Source organism: Nomia melanderi, chromosome 1, assembly GCF_051020985.1.
Source record: "Nomia melanderi isolate GNS246 chromosome 1, iyNomMela1, whole genome shotgun sequence".
In the NCBI taxonomy this organism is placed as follows: Eukaryota; Metazoa; Arthropoda; class Insecta; order Hymenoptera; family Halictidae; genus Nomia; species Nomia melanderi.
The window spans coordinates 21,189,151-21,207,621 of record NC_134999.1 but is presented as its reverse complement, the minus strand read 5'-3'; the positions used below and the strand labels follow the sequence as shown (position 1 = coordinate 21,207,621).

Here is an 18,471-nt window from a genome sequence, read left to right as displayed (position 1 = left end):
TGTAAACTGGATCTACACTTCGATCCGATTCGCCTCGAGTACAGAGTTATTCGGACAAATTAGGGGAGAACCGAACACATTCGAGGAATCCCGCGCGACTTTCGCGATAACGATGTGGGGCAGTAAAAAGCTAACGTTCGCCGTGAATTCTCCAGCCGGCAATCGGTCCCCGAGGCCGCACGCGTGTCGAGCGACTCCTCCGAGGGAGGCGTCCTCCGGATTTGGCGATTTCGCGCGCGGTTATCTCGACGAATCGATTATTCGTTTTCGTGCGTCCGAGGATCGTGTCCGAGTTAATTAGGCTCCGCTCCTTTCGATTTCGAAGCTGAGACTTCGCTCGGGATGCTTAGAAGCGGATCGCGGCACTCGGACAGATTCAGCCTCGATCGCTGGAGGAATTAATATTCTTTTGGCGTCTAGGATGACGGTTGTATCCCTGGAATAACACAGTCGACGCCGAGTTTACTGTATTCGATTTATTCCATTATTCCTAGGAAAGTTCACGCTTTGAGTTTAGATCTTGGAGATTGGAAGGTTGAGAATATTTATTGACCCTTTGCACTCGGAGGGTGACTCAGTCACCGCTTCGTTTGACGCATAGAACTATGAAATCTGATATTTAATGTTGAACTTTATATTGGAATAAAGTAGCTTTGTTCTTCGATGTACTCGCGATTTCCATTCGAGTCAGTTTCAAAGAATATCGTCCTTGTCTTGTGGAAAAATGTGAAATATTCCGAGTGCAAAAGGTTGAATAACGTTTATAAAATTCGATATCCGTGAAATCGACGCGTTCCGTGAATCTAGCGTGAAAAAACCGAAGGAGACGCAAACCTTGCGGCGCGCTCGTCTCCTTTTTCGGTCTATTCCAGCGCGGCGGGCCGCCCGCTTTATTCAATATCCGGTCCGCGCGCGATTGCCAAACGTGATTTCCGGAGATTTCACTTATCGCTGCAGATAGGCCTACGATTTCCACCGAAATGCGTTTCCTGACCTGCAAATTCACTGGAACGTTCGCTCGGCGACGACCCAACTTGTTAAATAAATTGAATCCTCTCTCTATTATTCCCCGTTTCTTGCCGTCGTTTCTCATTGTCGACTGTAATAGTTAAGAAAAAGCTAGTTTGTTTCTCAACCGTACTAGACCTCACTCGTCGACGTATTTCGATCGAAGGTTTCGTACATTTCAAAGAATCTTCATCCGTGAAGGGTCAATTTACGCACTTACGAGTGCAAAGGGTCAATCGACGCCAGCGCGAGCCTATTCGTGTAATTAAACCATATCACAGGTGTAACGCCAGCGCACCGATTGGGAATATCGTCTGGAATAAAGGAAAATCGTCGAGAGGAGGATTTTTTCGAAAGACTCAGCCTGAGGTCGCGATCACGCGCGAGAGACGTGATCCCGAGGCGGCTGGTTCAAGATACCGGTTCGCGTTATCGTTTATTATTCGAATATTCCGTTTCCTTCCTTTGTTCCCGTCTTCCTTTCCCCTTATAGTTTTCGCGCTAACGATCGGGGAGAGATCAACGAACGATTTATCCTTCTGTAGAGCTCGCGCGCTCCGAGGACCGTTCGACATTTCCGAATGTCGCCCACGAGCGCCGCCGAGCGAGCAAACACCTCCGACGAACGTGCCGCGGTCGTTTATTTAGTCGATTAAACGGCTTTATTTCGTATACGAATAAATTACACGAGTCTCCGCGATAAAGCGGACCGACTGGTCGAAGGACTCGATTCCCGAAAATAAATGGACAAAGATCGGATCGCGGCTGTCGAGACGCGCGTTCGTCGGACGAAAAATGTCGCGCGGCGAACACGTCGATCCGTCGTCTCGGTTTTCGAGGGAAAACCGTGGGTGTCCTAGCTGCCGTATTGACCAACGCTCCGACACCCAGCTGTCGACGATTACCATTCGAGAAACGGTGCCACGCCGGTGAATCACGCGATGATGATTCATCGCGCGAAACTCACCCCCGATGGAGCACCCGTCGCGCTACGTACCCCGTGAGAAACCCGTGGACGCACACCACCATGTCGATCCTCTGTCGTCGCTCGCTCCGTCGATCGGCACACCGGAAAATCACCAGCAGACCACCGAAATGACACGAGAAACCATGTCGCGAGTGACGATTCGGAGATTCACAGGGGAATCGCTTCAAGACGATTGCGAAGGTCGGTGGCGGATCGAGATATCTCGTCGCTTGAAAACGATCGACAGGCAACAGTGCACACCCGAGAATCGTTACACCGAAACGTTAGTAATCGTAACGTCGATTTTTGCTACCAGACACCGAACGTTGCGCGAATCGCTCAAGATTCTCGCGGCGTTAAGGGCACGACGCGAGCTGCTCGAGGGACCGCGCGATTCTGACGATCGAGGAGCCGGCCGATCGAAAGGAGAGGATCTCGAGCAGCTGGCAGTCGGCGGGCGCATTCTTCGTCCTCGGGCGAGGATCGGAAATCAGTGAACAACACTGTGCAGGGAAGAGGGGTGAGAGAGCACGTGCACCTCTCTGCACAACTGCACAACTGCACACCGGCCTCGACAGTGGTGAGCAACCTTCCGTATGCCAGTCGATTTTAACCTCCTCCAGCTCGCCCCGCCGACCACTTCGCCACTTCGCCCCTTTGCCTGTTAATCGCGTGCACATCGGTGCAGTGATTTTAAAGGCAAACCCTGTTCGCCCGCCACGAGAGTCTATGCGGTGTTATTTACCGAGTCCATCGTGGCGAAGGATTCTCCTTCTCGATGAACCGTCTTTGTCGTGTATTCTCCGAGGGAACTTTTGGCGAATTAGATGGCGTAACGTGATATCGGTAATGACAGAGACATAGAGAATGATCAGCTATTCATTACAGTGCCACAATGGTTGCTAACGCCGAGCGTTCCGACTCCCTCTAATTTCCATGAATCACCGATCGTTTAAGCGTTCGTAATCGAAAAGGCGATTAACACTTCGGCCACGTCACCCGGATTAGTGACACCATTCTTTGCATAAACATTCATTTTCCCCTAACGTATCGAAACCAAATTTCGTTGGACATACGAGATGTAAGAAAGACGGTGGAGCGATCATTACGAAGAATCTCGATCGCTTAGTTTCCGCTTTACCGAGAGGTCCGTTTCGACTGCACGGAAGTTTCACGAGCGTTTACTCGGCAGTCACACTGTTAATAGACTGCCGGTAGATTTAATCGGATCACAGCGCGGCCTTGCATATTGCAATCGGTTTTAAGCGGCCCGAAAGCGGCGGTCATCAGCGAACACGGTGTTAATGCGATCCCCGAAACGGGCTGGGCGACGTCGCTCAATGTTGAACGCGCCCCACGGGCCGCGTTACGGGGGTTGTCACCGCGAAATCACCGAGGACCTGCATCGAGTTTCGCGCGAGTGTCAGCAGGCACGCGGCGAACGAGGACAACCAGGACGACGATACGGCGGCCGTGACACTCAACTTTCCGCGCCTTATGCAACGCTCATCAATTAAGCGCGTTGCGCAAGGAGGCGAGATGCGCCGCGGATAAAGCGAACGCGTGCGTTTACGGGCCGAGACAACGACCGGGAAAACTTTGGGAAGAGTCCGAGGATCGCGAATTTCAGGGAACAAAGTGCAACGCTAGGAAGAAATCGAGAAAAATCGTCGGTTGAGTCGATTGGTAGTTTCAATGGTAATTCAACCCTTCGACTCTTGCGTTACCAAGGTGTCGTAAACGATAACATTAACCCTTTGCGGTCCGAAGTGCTCTTGTTTCTCACTTTGAGGTTCACGTCGACGTTAGTTCATTCGATTACAGCTTAATACGACGCTCTATTTATTTATTCAAGAATATTTGGGAGTCATCGAAATGTTACCTTTAAATGCTACAATTGTGATACTACAAATATTCGATATTCTTCATAACGATTGCTCTACTATCTTTCTAGTATCTCACATCTAACAGAATTCAGTTTGTTCGTTTCATCACTGAGAAAAGTAATGTTTAAGTTTATGTGAATCATGGTGTCACCCGAATTCGGGTGACATGGCAGCCAAAGTGTTAAATGGTACGATTGTGATACTACGAATAAATATAGAAAAAATTGTTAAAATAGGTAGAGGTTGCAATAAAATAGACTGTCGAGTCTGACTCGACATTGGACTGCTAAAGGTTAATATATCGCTCGGAGTATCGATATCGGTATCGACTAATACCGCTGTCGGTGAACTAGAAAGTTCTAATTCCCGTACCTCGGACACCATCGAAAATCATTCTCGATCGGTCGTTCCATGGTCGAGCAATGGTGAACGTTTATTGTATAGTTTGTTCTATAGTTCCTGGAAAGATGCATAACCGTTCGTTGAGATCTTAGAATTCGTGATTACAATATGTAAATCGTATAATCGCGACAATGGAAATCGATTTGAGCATTTATTCGTGAATGGTGTTTATAAAATTTCCGTGAACCCGCCGTTAAAGAGGAAAGAGGGAAATTCAGTTGAACATTTTCCCATGCCGCTTGCGGTAACTTTCATCGAAACGACTCGGCGTTTCCCATGGGCGAACAGCCGGCTGTATAACACTTTCGCACGATTCTTCCGATGAAACGGTCGCTGCTAAATGAAACGTAATTGCAGGAAAAAGTTGCTTCCAGCGAATGGGATTGTGTTTAAGGCGCGCTCGCGTTAACTGTACACGGGGAGAAGAGTGCGCGCGAGCCGTCGAGGAAATCGCTGTTTTTCCGAGAGGAAACGCCGATTTTCATCCGACGATCGATGAATACCATGATAATGATATTCGCGTTCCTTTTAAGGAACACTCGGTCCAACACGTACGTTAATTGTCTATTTTCGAAGCTCTAACATCCAAGCTCCGAACGACCGAGCATCAATTCTTCTGGGAGCACGGACGTGTTTAATCATTGCCGAGCGAAGCATCCGCGCGCGGTTTTTCGAGCACCGAGGCCGGGAGACGGAAAATCGTTGCCTCGAAGCGACCGAGAACGTCGTTGCACCGTGCACACGAATGCACTCGGTAGCTAAAGCCGGGCTCAACGCGGCGCGGCGCCATTTAATTACGTGACGTTGATCCCGCGATGCGCGTAACGAGCCGCGATCTCGCGAAAAAATCCCCGTTCGCCTCTGACGACGGGTAAACGACTGGAAGCGAACCGCTTGCCGGTTCTCCAGCCGCTGGATAATTATTTCTAATATCGTTCATCCTCGCTGCGAAAGAACGAGCATAGTGGGGCCTCCTTCGCTCGACAATGGAGCTGCATCGACGGATTCACCCGTGTACCGTAGCTACGGGTCGGCAGACCGCTCGCGAGCCGAAAACTCGCAGGGACAGAGGTAGTAACATCACAGGACACGCTGAAATTCACGACAATAGACGCGGCAACGATTCATCGGCAGAGCCGGCGAAGAAAGTCTCGTTCCGCGCGATGATGCGCGTCTCGTTGGAAAGTTTCGTTCCCGAAGAACGGCTTCGCCCCCGCGTCTATTCCACTCGAAAGAGTCGCGCGCCGGCTAAAAAAGGGCCGGGGAAGAAAGCAAAAGGAAGAAAGCTTGGACGGAAGGAAGGAAGAAAGGTGGGAGGCGAAGCGAAGAAGAAACAGAGGGGAGGACGAGCGAGCGCAGCACGGAAACAGCGCGGATTTCTATGGCGCGTGTCCAAGTGGCAGCTGATGCGCTTCACCTGAAGCCCGCGTCGCGTCGTCCGCGTCTGAGGGTTTTGTCTTGGCCTAAACGAACGAGTGGCTCGCTCGCCAGACTATCTCTTTCAACCCTTCGGCGTCGCCCATTGTCCCCGGGGCTCTCGCTTTCGACGCGTCCGAGTCAAACGGCCGCTCGTCGCCGCTCGTCGCCGTGGCACAATGGCAGCCGCCGCGAGAGGATTTTATCGAGACTGCCGCGAACACGGGGCCCTGCCTCCTTTTTCCTCCCCTTTTGTTTCGGCGCGACGATTTTCCGTCGAGACGGGAAACGCGGCGCGACGCGACGCCTCACTTTCGCTTCGGCGCTTCCGCGCCGCCGTTCGCGAGACCGTTCAACTCTTCTGCCGTTCTCCGCTCCGGCCGGATGCGAATGCTTTGCGCGGTCTTTGTAGATTCTAATTGGAACGTCGCGTGATCGAGTGATGCGACGAGAAACGAATAGGCGTCTACTCGGGGGTAGAATTCGACGTGGAAGACGAACGGCGGATACTCGAGCCGGCGACTCCGAGATTTCAGGTTCCTTTGTCGGTTTCATTGTCGAGAGATCTACGGCAGGAGGACCGAGCCTTCTTTCGGCGAAACGCGGGGGGAAAGGTGTGCCAGGGGCAGCAGGAAAAGTACCTGCCAACCGTTTCGTCGCAACACAATGCGAGCAACCGACGCAACCCCGGACCGGATGATCCTCGATCCGCAGAAGAGGAGGCGCAGAGAGCGCGAGAACGCTTCGAGTGGAGCATGCCTCGCAGAAGTTCCTCGACAATCCAAACTGAAGCTGCTCGTAGCGAGGGGAACGATCCGCTCGCGATGCTCGCTGGAGGATCGCTCGTCTATTCGGATCTTTAAGATCTCTCGCGAGATCTTGGCACAGGGGCAATTCACCTCCGCAGCGAGTAGAACACGATGCGGTAAACAATCCGAAAGCCTCTTCTCGAGCGGTTTCTTGCGTCTTTCATGGAATCAAAGCTGTACAATTATACTGAAGTGGTCGTTCGGTTTTTGAAACGCCCTGTACACGCCTCGAGAAGCAACATCGCGGCAAGCTGATGGCGCGCGTTCGAGGGTGGCCTCTCTCTCTCTCCCCCGTTTGCGGCAAGAGAAATAAATTGGAGCCAGGGTGGCATTAAAGCCTGGCAAGAGTCGGAACATCTGCCTGTCGGGTGTTTCGGGACTCGTGCCGCGATGCACGCGTGCTCCGGGCCACACGTACGACGCACACGCGCGCAACTCCGCCGCGAAGTGCCTCGAAACATGCACCTGGCTCCGTGTTTTTTCCAGCGGGCTCGGTCAAACGTGCGCCTCCCCTCGGCCCCTCTCTATCCGCCGCCGTCAATGGAACACTTTGCGGGAACACCGGTCTAGGAAACCTTTACGAGACCGCTGACGCAGCGTAGGCGTCGATTTCTGCTCGGAACTACAGGTGCGGCAACGACGCGCGCGACGGGAAACAAGGAGGGCTTCCGATTCTCCGGGCTCCTTCTGCAGCCGGAAGTCGCGAACGATGTTCTCGAGGAAACGGAAACATCGGCCTGGACATTGTTCGTAGTAGATCAACTGACTTTCAAATTTCTCTATAGAAACTCCAAGACTGTATCTATCGAGACGTCGATTGACTAAGTTGATTTTTTCAACGATTTCTCAAGGAAACGTCTATCTTGTTAATAATCGCGAAAAGAACTCAGGAATGGGTCATTTTGATTCGGCTGGTAGCTTTAGTGTTGATTCTTCGCGGTGAAAGTCTTTCTGCTAGGAATATTCATTATTCCGCGTTTCGAAATACCGATTTTATCATCCGATTATACCGATTGCGTAAAATTTCATAGTTCTCGTGTACCAAACGAAACCGAGGACTGCGAGTCACCTCTCGGGCGTGACTGCGAAGGGTTAAGCTTCCCGAGCCTAATGGAATTAGTAAACTGTTACGTAAAGTGCACGAATTGCCGTGTAATATCGACGAGGAAACAACTTTCCAACCTCTGTGCCGCTCAGAACCGTTATCAGGAGGAAATATGCACTTCCCCGGCAGGATTTCGTCGTTTTATTCAACCGTTAAGGGGTTAAATTAGAAACGCGATCGTTCCTCTCGCTCCTCCGTCGCGCCGGCCTGCGCACGCACGCACGCCCCCTGTGTATCGCGGAAAACTCGGTTCTACGGAATATATTCACCGCGCGAGTCTGGCTCGTTATTTCTTCTCGTTTGACCATCCGCCGTTCGTTTATTTCGCGCGCGCACGCGAGAGAAGGAGCCGGGCTATCGCGGCGGGGACCGCTCGAATACCGAAACCGAGCGAACCAGAGAAAAAATCGAGCTACCATTCGAGACTCTGCGTCGAAAGAAAACGCGCGGCTCCGATCGGGGATGAAAAAAACCTGGCCGGCGAACATCTGCGTTATTCGAGATCCCGTTTCGACCTAACCCGACCGACGATGAGCGGAGAGCGAGGCGGCACGAGCGAAAAACGCGAGGGCAATTTCAACAGTTCGAGGTCTAATTTATACCGAGGAGAAGATAGCGGTGCTTCGAATCGTTGTGACTTCGAATTGCGAAAATAGAGCGTGCAACGTGGTTTAGGGGACCGCTCGAAAGGGGAAACTTAACCCTTTGCGATCCGAAGTGCTCTTGGTTTCTCACTTTGAGGTTCGCGTCGACGTTGGGTCATTCGATTACAGCTTAATATCACGCTCTATTTATTTATCCAAGAATATTTGGAGTCATTGAAATGTCACCTTTAAATGGTACAATTGTGATACTACAAATGTAGAAAAAATTGTTAAAACAAGTTGCAATAAAATAGAATGTCGAGTCTGACACAGGACTGCTAGGTGTGAACGCACCGGAAGTATTTCAAGTTTACTTTCCGCGAAAAAATATCGTGTCACGGATAGCAGGCGCAAAGAAATTCACAGAAGCGTTAATTGTAAATACTACGGTAATAACGGTGGTGAAAATGTGATCGTTAGTCGTTTCGCCGATGAAATTTCCTGGGATTTCGGGCGGGTTCCGTTCCAGGGCCGAAGGAAGCGACTTCGCGCGGCTGCGGAGGCGGAATCGCGCGGGCCCGAGGCACACTCTCCGCGCACCGTTAATGGCAATCAACGGTTGTTAATTGCTCGATGATAATTAGTCGGTAGAACCCGTCGCGGATGGAGAACCGGTAATATAGCACGCTTTAATAATTCCTTTAATGAATTCGAGGCGGCGCGCGCGGCTCTTCCGGCCGGCGGAAGCCAACGAACCACTGTTCCTCTCTCCGCCTGTCTCTCTCGTTCCTCTCTCGCCGCGCCGTGTTGACTCGACGCGAGTCAACTGACAAATAGGTCGACGAATAGTTTCCGAAACTTTCGGCTCGGACGCGATCTTCGCTTCCCGCGCGGCTCTTTTCGAGCGCGGAGCCGTTCATCCGGCGATTTCTCGGCGCGGATGCAATTAACCCTGGCATTCGTCCTTTCCTCAACTGCTGGCTTTCTCGAAACGTTCGGAAATCTTTCCGTTCCTTGGGCTTCGATGTCTTTTTTCGGAAGTTTACTTACGACAGATTCAGATCGCAGAAAGAATCGTTTAACGCCGGAGGTACCGGATGGCTCGGACCGAGCCAAAGTAGCGTCGAAGAAAGAGTTGTTTTAGAAAGGAAAAGCGAAAAGATCGCGCGTCGGATCGACGGCTTCCTCTTTCGAGTTACCAGCGAGAGGATCGTCTTACGTTTCGACGAATGAATTCATGGAAAACTGACGAACGCGTGTAACTTCCGTCGGTCGCTGCTTCAAGGAACACGAAAACGAGAGAAGAAAGTCAATTAATCGAAATGGGAAAGCGTGGTATCGAACGGCACCGTTCCGCTCGGCTCGGCCCGTTCGTTCTTCTTCCATTTTGCACGAATCGAACAGTCGGAGACAAAGTTCTGCGGAGACTCTGTAAGAGGCGTCGCGTGGGAACGCGATCAACGCGCGGAAGGGTCTCCCTTTGGCGCATAGAATTAACCGTGAATAAGTTACGGCCGCGAGGGAGTTCCTCCGGATGAAAAATTTCCATAAAATAGCCGGAAGCTGTTCCCGCGGAAGTTACGAGGAATTGGGGCGCGCGTGGTTCGCGTACCGGAGCGCCGAGCCTTCGTAAAAATCGGATTCGAGGCTGCCTGCGCGAAAGTCGGCGAGTGATTCTGGTTTCGAACGATTCTCGGGTAGTTAACGACGATTTCATCGGGAACCAACGCGAAACTGGGGCACGGGAATTTTGTATCGATCGGGAAAATTACGCGAAAGATTCGGGTCCCGATAGTTCCCCGGATCGTCGACGAATGGAATAGGGGTAAATACCGATTGATGAAGTTGGTGGGCGTCGAGTATCCCAACTGCAGTCGGGACCTGATGACCTTCTCCTGAACGGTGACCATCCTGGAGGACCGCGAACTCTGGTGCACCCTGGTGGTCCTTATCACTTGATAACAGTGGTGCTTGGTCTGGGTGGCGGGCACCCGGTCGCTCCTAGGCTCGATCATCGCGAACACCAACGGTCTCACTGTTCACTGAACCGACCGCGGCCACTCTGTTCACCCGCGACCTCGCGGCTCGTTTTCATCGCGATCGGCGAGCCGCTCGTCACGACGGTGCCCCTCGGTTTCGCCGATATGCCCGGTCTCACTATCCGAGGTACATTTCGGTACCCAATAGACCTGCTTCCGGAGGAAGAAAAACGTTTCAACGTCTCGAAACTGGATCAACCTTCAACGTAGGCGTTCGCTGGATAATATTCCTGCTTTCCACGAAAGCCTCGAGAGGTTCGAACCTTTCGATTCGTTGCTGGATCGATTCGGGGATCGGGAGAATCGAGATATTCGACGGTTCAACGAAACGACCGGTTGACCGGTCGCCTTGCGACTTCTTTCGCGATTATCTCCTTTGAAACTGCGTTGTTTCGAGTAAGTGACTAGGATAAATCAGAGTTCTACGTTCGTGGTGCGTCTGTTGTACAGCGAAATGTTTGTCGTGACGATTAAACGATCGAGAAATAATAATTGATTGCGAGAGGAAAAGGTAGCACGTTCGTTGAATTCTGTTTCGAAACCGTTACGAATTCCATTCGATGTTAAAAGGAGATCGGCTGGAAACATAGTTCGAGTATTCAGAAGCCATCGGTGCGATCCCACTGGTTACACGGTTAATCGAACCGCGCGGTTCGCCGTAATTGCGCTGCGAGCCGAACGGAGGATACGATTAGCTGAGCATCGAGACGCGAATTTTGAAAGTCGGACGAATCGATCGCCTCTTATTTGCCGGGCAGACAGCAGCGGCTCGTTCGAATTGACGAACCGGCTGCCTGGCTAGGCGAAGTCGTTTTCACTCGCCCCTCTTTTCCGGTTAATTGACAACCGATCGCAACTTTCTAATGACATTCGATTAATATGCGCGGGCACGCGATCCGGCCAAATGCACGCGATAGTCGCGGAAGCGGCCGCCGTTCGAAGCCAACCGACCGAACCAACGGAACGCTCGGGAAACACTGATTATTCCTTGCTCAAACAGACCTGACTGACTCCCATGGGGTACGTCAGGTAGAGATGGCCCACTTTCTTCGAAACAACTATTACGTCAGAAACGTTGGTGATACTTGAACAAATGGAATCGAGGATACAGAGATTCGACGATTTAAACGAGATCTGGCCATCTCGCCCGGAATTACTCGATCTTTTCTATCCAACTTTACCAGACGTTGTGAGTTTTCGGTTCGAACATCATGAATTTCGAGAATTTCGAGAATTCGGATTCGGACCGACGCTCGTCGATGCTTAATTCGGGTTCGCTCGATAAAGATCCGTAATTCCACGAAGATCCGCAGTCTAATAATTTTATGATCCGTTCCCGGTGGTTATCGCGCACGCGGTCGCAATTACCCGCGCGCGCAAGACTTCGATCGGGTTCGCGACTCCGCGGCGAGGAAAAAGTCGTAATTAGTCGGCGTGCGCGCGGCCGCGTGTATAACTAGAACGTGTCAATGGATACCGTTCGTTCTTGTTTGGCTCGGTATCGGGGACTCACGTACGAAAAAAAGCGTCGGAATAACGATGAGCGACCACGACCGACGGATTCTCATGCATTTTAACGGCGGGACGGTCGACCGGCAGGCCATTCCGACCGAGCGATTTCTTCGATTCGCGGTCTACTATCGCGAGTAGTATCTAACCGCGTTCACCGACGTTCGCCGCGTCCGAGCGGGGCGAGAAGAAAGTTTAAAGCGCTTTTAATCGGTCGTCGCGAGCGATTACCGCTCGCCGAGTTTCTCGTTTCGCGACAAAACGGTGAGCGACGCGCGCGCGCCTGCGACCGGACGGTTAAAAGTAGAACTTTCCGAAAATTTAGCGGTACTTTTTGATAATTCCGCCGTTGAAACGATGAACCGGGGACGGTGTTCTCATTAAGGAACGCTGACCGCTACACTCGCGGCGGCCGTGTCGGTTTTAATCACTGATGGGCTATCTTGAATCGTCCGGCTGTGCCACCGCTGCTCGTCGATTCCGCGACACAGGTGGAAAAACTGCGGAGACACTGAAGCAAAACGGAACTACGGGAAACTGAAGCGAGACGACGCACTCGGGACGAGTTCCAACTGGGAATCCTTCGGTCGTGGCACTCGAATTCCTTTTCTAATCCGATTCACGCCCATTCATCCGGCTTCGGAGGCGACGCGGCGCGAGAGAAACGGACGGAGGCGTCGCGACGCGGTCCCGGGACAACGGTGCACTGCGTGTGACCGGGAACGCGGCTCAATAACGCTTATCGAGGCGGTGTCGAGGAGGAAACAACGAGGAGAGCACCTCGGCATGTCGGCGCGCGCGCGCGCGCGTTGATTCACCAGCGTCGGCCACCGTACTGTTTGCCGTTAGCTTCGATACCATAATGGAACTGTCAAAGTCAAACGAAAGGTGGAGCAGAGACCTCCCACCGGTGATTTGAACGCGTCCGTATGGCTACCGCTCGCCGCTCGCCGAACGCCGCTCGCCGTTCGCTGCTATTCCGCCGCTCCGGAATAGAGGTCAATTCGCGCAACAGGAATTCCGATGCTCTACGCGGCGAAAAACGAAATTCGATCCGCCGCGATTCGATAAAACGCGGAGCTTCGGTAAACGTTCCGGAGTATCGACGCGTCGTATCGAGCATCGGACTCCGAGGGAACCATTTCTGAGTTCGAGAGGTTAAACGCGTGGAAATCATGATTTCGAACTTTCCCCTTGATTCATACGAATCTTCTTCCGATAGGGAATCGTCGATTCGACGCTGAACTGCCAGGTGTTCAAAATGAGCAATTCCTACTTTCTTCTTTTAGAGTTACAGCAAAGACAGACTCCTAAACTGAAATATAAACCAATCGAAATCTTAATCCATTCTCGAGTATAGCTTTTACAGAGAAATTTTACGAAGACTTTTCGTAAATTGTGATTCTTCGTGAGCGTCTTTCGTTCCAGAAGATCGAGACAGCGCGATGATCGAATAACGGGAAGAATTATGGTCGCCGTATCGCGCGCGCGCGTCGTTCTCACTTAGCATTGTTCTTTCGGGGTTACAGCGGCGCGTTCGGGTCGAACTCCGCACTTTCACCCGCAAACGAGAACACCGGTAATACTTTGCATCGAATTATTTATCCTTACCCAGGATATCGAAGCCGACACCTTTCAATTTTATCGGATCGTTCGATAACGCGGCGGTTGGGGTCAGAGTGATGTACCTCCGGCGCTGGTCGCCAACGTTTTCGGGACCGTCGCGTTAGAAGCTGCGCGATCGCTTCGATTTCACCGATAAACCGTAATGGCGTATATTATTTCGCGCCGGAGAAATCTGTTATCTCCGATGGAAGGCGCGTAAACAAGACCCGTTAATCTCTGCTCGTCGGGCGAATGATAATCGAGCGAGGAGAAAACAATTAGGTTGGCCGAGGAGACTTGTCGTTTTACTTTTCAACGCGGCGTTCGTATCGTAACGCGCGAATAAATACTGGGAATAACTAAAAGACGATAAAAATCTTCCGAATCAAACACGCGACACTCAGTTCGATTCTCTTCAAATTCTAGTATTTGAACATTCTGACTAGACTGTGCGGTCCTATTATTTCGTGAAGATTTTAAGCAGAATTTCACAAACATAAATATCACTCGGTCCTTGTCGACCCAAATCAAATATTCTTCTGTTGTGAATCATACATCGGAGCAGACATGGATAATATGTCCAGAATTTGTCTCCTTTTTTCAGTGAACTATTCGTAACAAAGCAGTTGCAAAATAAACCATGGGGGAAAGGTGTTAACGATACGTCGAATGTACGGGAAAATCGAGGTCCACGTCCGGGCGAATGATAACGCGTAGCGTGCGATAGATCGACCAGCAGTGCTTCTCGAACGGTTTTCGCGGCGTCGGAACCGGCGACCGAGCTCTGAGGATAGAAAAATAATCACGTTCCACTAACCGGTGGTGCACTTTCAGGTATATGCTAATGCGGTGTCGCGATAACGAATTCGCGTTTACGCGAAAGGCCACTCCGACAAATTGTCGTCCGCTGTTTTCAGTATCGAACCGCACCGGTTTTACCCGCCAGCGGTTCGTCCTTCGTTTTGCATCATCGTGGAACCGATTCACGGTTTTTATGCGTGTAAAATCGGCGAAAACGAAATTGTCCGCGCGAGTTTATCGGATCTCCGAACGAATTCGCAGCGCGGGAGGTTAAAGGTCGAAGCGAGTTTAGATATTACTAGGCTAGAGCGACAGAGGCCGGAAGTAGAAATTCGATTAGAATTCGACACCGCCGAGCAACAGCCGCAGGATGCACGGGTCACGCTCGCCGCGGAGTACACGCGCGTGTTAGGCCTCTGGAGAGGTGTTCAATATGCCCATGGCAAAAGTAAAAGTCAGCCATCGGGAGAAAGCTCGCCGGTTGTCTCTAGATGCGCGGCCGCGCGAACAGGAGCCGCCTAGGCATGTCCGAGGTCGGTTCGCCAAAGGTTAACCCATTTAGAGTGGCACCTGTGCCGCTTCCTCGAAACGTACAGCAACGTTCGCGAACACTGCGAGACACTTGCTACCGGTCTCCGCGTGCCTATCTTTCGGTAATATGTCAACCCTTTGCACTCGAGGTGTGACTCTCACCGCCTAATTTCATGCAGTAATACTATAAAATTTAATATTTAATATTATACTTTGTACAACTCATGAATTTCAAAAATATTGAGATAAAATAGCTTTGTTCCTCAATATACGTATCTCTTCGAGTTAGTTTCACAAAATATCGTCTTTATCTCATCGGAGAATGCTAATATTTCTAGTGAAAAACTTCCGAGTGCAAAGTGTTAAACGTACAGATCGAACGAGGAGCATAAGATTAACGAATAATTCTCGTCCTTGCTTCGAAATGTCTTGAGAACCGTTACAATCAGAAGATCGACGTCTAATCGAGGTATTCGATAACTCGAGCAGCTGGACAACGCTGCAACGTAAGCGATATGAAATCTCGTTGGAAACGATAACGATTCCGATAAGATCCGTCTGCGTCACGAGAAAGTGATATTCTAAGGAACGGCGAAAATTCTGATGGCCACTGACGCGACGCGTTAAACAAACTCGTTAAGGTCGTTCGTTCAGAGAAGAGGAGAGAAGAGGAGGGAGCAATGGAGACGAGCGGAGCACGGGCTCCAGAGCGATCCGTTCCCACAGAGACATCAGCCGCTTCGATTAACCTTTGAATCGCGCGCGAGGTCCACCTATATTCATTCAATTCTCGCCGGCGACGCGAATTACCTACGGCGAGACGCGGCAGACCGAAAATCTCGCCGGTGATCGCCGTTCGGCGCCTCGGGGATCCAGCAATGGCCGCTCGAAACGGTGATCGCGGCAGATGGCTATCTCCCCGGAACGCCCTGGATACATTAATGTCGCGATTAGGCGGCGCGGATCTTTCCACGGGCAGCACGCTTTTCCGCGGATCATCTTAAAAGCGAAAATCGAACGGAGATCCGGCTGTTTCGCGACGGAAACCGGAACCGATTCGATGCAGTCCTCGAGTAATATTCTTACGCGTAATATTCAGCTTCGTGTGTCAGTCGTTCAAGCAGAGGCGGTTAAGATCGTTCGATATTTTCCGATTTCCCGACACTTCAATGGAACAAATAACGTTCTCTTTAGTTACCATAGGATTCGCTCGTTTGTTCTATAAAACATGAATTTCCTCGAGTTTCCTTTCCTGGGCTTAATCGCGTATCGATACGTGAAATATTCCAACCGGATAGCTTTGTCTCTTTTCGCACGCGTTCTCGTTAACCGACTTCAAAGAATGCCGTCGCAGTCTCACCGGAAAATGCTGGATGTTTCCAGAGGGAAAGTTTCGCGTGCAAAGGGTTGACTCCTTTGAGATCGCAGCTGAGAGGCTATAGACTCGTATCTTCGCAGGCGTCCAATCGAACGCATTCTTTCGAGTAATTTCGAGCGGCGCGAGGAGGATGCGGAGGTGGATCACGATTTTCGGCGGTCGGAGATTCGAGGATCCCGGGCGTTCCAGCTGGATCCAGGACGCGAGCACAACACACGCTGGATTCAGCGTCGTTCAAGTTCACTTGGACGATACGTCACACTCTAATAAGAAGTCGAAGACGCCGGATCGATGTAGGCTAATAAGAAACGGGCACGCGATCCAAGAAAGCCGGGTTCTCCACCGGTTCTGCTCGGGCTTTTGCTCCTTTTAACGGGCCGGCCGACCCGTAACGAGCAACGACACCACCCACGACTCGATTTCTAACCGGACCGACGCGACCGAGCGCTAACTGTCCTCTGATCTGCGTCTCGCGCTCGGCGAATTCGGATCGTTATCGGGATAAAGCATTATCGTCTCGATGTGGCTCACGCTTAACAGCCTTGACGCGTCATCGATCAGTGGATCTTCCATTTCTCAACTTCTGGTCTGTTCACTTCTGCACTTGGACGAGTACAGAAGTTGCAGACAAGTTATAGAAAATAAGGAATCGTTTGGAACGTGTCCTACGCTCTGTGGGTGCCTGAATTTTAAAATGCTGTGCACTCGCGAAAACTGCTCGTCACGTAGATCGTGCCTCCTCTAGAAAGTACAGTTTTGCGCCGCACAGTAGTGAAACGTCCGTTTTCCGAAGAAAACTCGATAAATTATGAGACCAGCAAACGCTTCGGAGAGTTGTGAGATATAGAGCTAAACACGGTGGCTGTATTTCTTTTATCTCATGGGGATATTATGAAGTTTCTCTAGATTTATTCGCACAGAATTGTTGTTTGTCAAGTTAGAATGATTTTGGCTACTTAGCAACAGATTGCTAACTTTCAATTTTCGTGCGAGTAGCCGAATTTTCGGGTTTCGTCGACAGGCGGCCGCGCTGTGCGGGAACGTTGCCAAAAGCACGCGTCGCTCGAGTGCACCGAATATCGCGGCGACCGCTTAATTCCCGACCGAGAAACAATGCGTACCCCGGTCGTATGCTCGAGCGGACGGAGCAACGGTCCGGAAAACGCTCGAAACTGGCCGACGTTGCAAAACGGCTGCCGGTAATCGGCGCCCAGTCGAATCGCTAATGATCTCGATCGAACCGCGCCGAAATTACTATCCGCGAGCGCGGTTGAATCTTCGACCAGTCAGAGCAACGAGTCGCCTAAATCAACGCTGACATTTTAATCGACTGAAATTTCTAACTTCAATTATTAGACGAATTCCAAAATATGTAACTACAATTTCATCTAAAAGAATAGTGCACAGTTTCTCTTCGAGTGATACAAAGTTTACGCGATCGTAAGATTCGCCTCGTTCAGTCGAGAGGAAAACTATCGGTGTTCAGAGTAAAAGTGGGTGCGCGACGAGAGCGACGACGAGTTTGACAATGCTCCAGGATGGTCACTTTCAATGGAACATTCACTCGCGAGAGGCGATCTCGAGAGCCGCAGGTAGCTTCACCGTGAAACACCTATGCAGCCTAAGCCGATCGCGCGGATTCTCTCCTGCGGTTATTTATGTCCTCCCTCGTCACCGATGCGCCGGCCACTCCCCGCGCCGCGCCGTTTTTCCAGTGAATATTACGTTCTTTTTAACGGTACGCCAATTAATTCGGTGACTTCGTAATACTAGCGCTACCGAGCATTTAAAACGATTCGTATGTAATCTCTATAAAAATTCTGACGATAATTTGTTCGTTTCCTCGGAACCTAGCATTCAAGCGAAACTATTTTCCAAATCATTTCGTATATTAAAAGCTTCTAAGATATCAATAATTACGAAACAAACCGAAACCAGTCGTTTTGCCTGGTAAGGTAGTTCTAAATGTGTTCGTCAAGCGAGTGGAAAACTGGACGGAATGCGCGATAAGAGAACGTTTGCCGAGGAAAACCGTTTTCCACGGCAATTCCATTGATTATGCCCTGGAAAATAGGAATCTACGTGCTGATCGCGATAAGGTAGATTTTCCGGTGGACGATCGCAGCCGTTGACCGTCGACGGGCGAGAGAGCTAAATGAAATCTCCGGTATCGAAGGGTTAATCCGGAATCGGCGAAATAAGAGTTGCAGGAACGCATCGCTCGACAGTGTTCTTGTCAGTTCGCGAACGGTACTGCACACGGCTAACGGTACCAGCAATGCTATCCGTACTACTGTGTTGCCCGACCGCAGCCACGTGTTCCATGCGTGTAGAGGCCGGCTGTTAACATAGTTATCGCATTCGGTTATCGATAAACGCGCTGTCGTCGAGCGGCTAGCTCTTAGCGCTGCCATTTAGCGCTCGCCGGCCG

General features: G+C 51.0%; 1 protein-coding gene across 19 annotated transcripts in view; it reads right to left on the bottom strand.

Annotated features, from left to right (window-relative positions):
* The window catches only part of siz (Brefeldin-resistant Arf-GEF family protein schizo), a 65,523-nt gene that overhangs the window by 8,879 nt on the left and 38,173 nt on the right, over positions 1-18,471 (bottom strand). For 3 of the 19 annotated variants that reach the window (XM_031976237.2, XM_031976234.2, XM_031976231.2), the window contains exon 2: positions 10,011-10,369. The exons of 7 other annotated variants lie outside the window; for them this stretch is intronic. In XM_031976237.2, the coding sequence (XP_031832097.1) occupies positions 10,011-10,192 (182 nt within the window). In that variant the 5' untranslated portion in view covers positions 10,193-10,369. Of the gene's footprint in view, positions 1-2,005; positions 2,195-10,010; positions 10,392-11,218; positions 11,240-12,056; positions 12,452-12,505; positions 16,757-18,471 lie in introns of those variants that run through there. 9 more of the 19 variants (XM_031976241.2, XM_031976239.2, XM_031976235.2 and 6 more) reach the window with 7 other exon arrangements.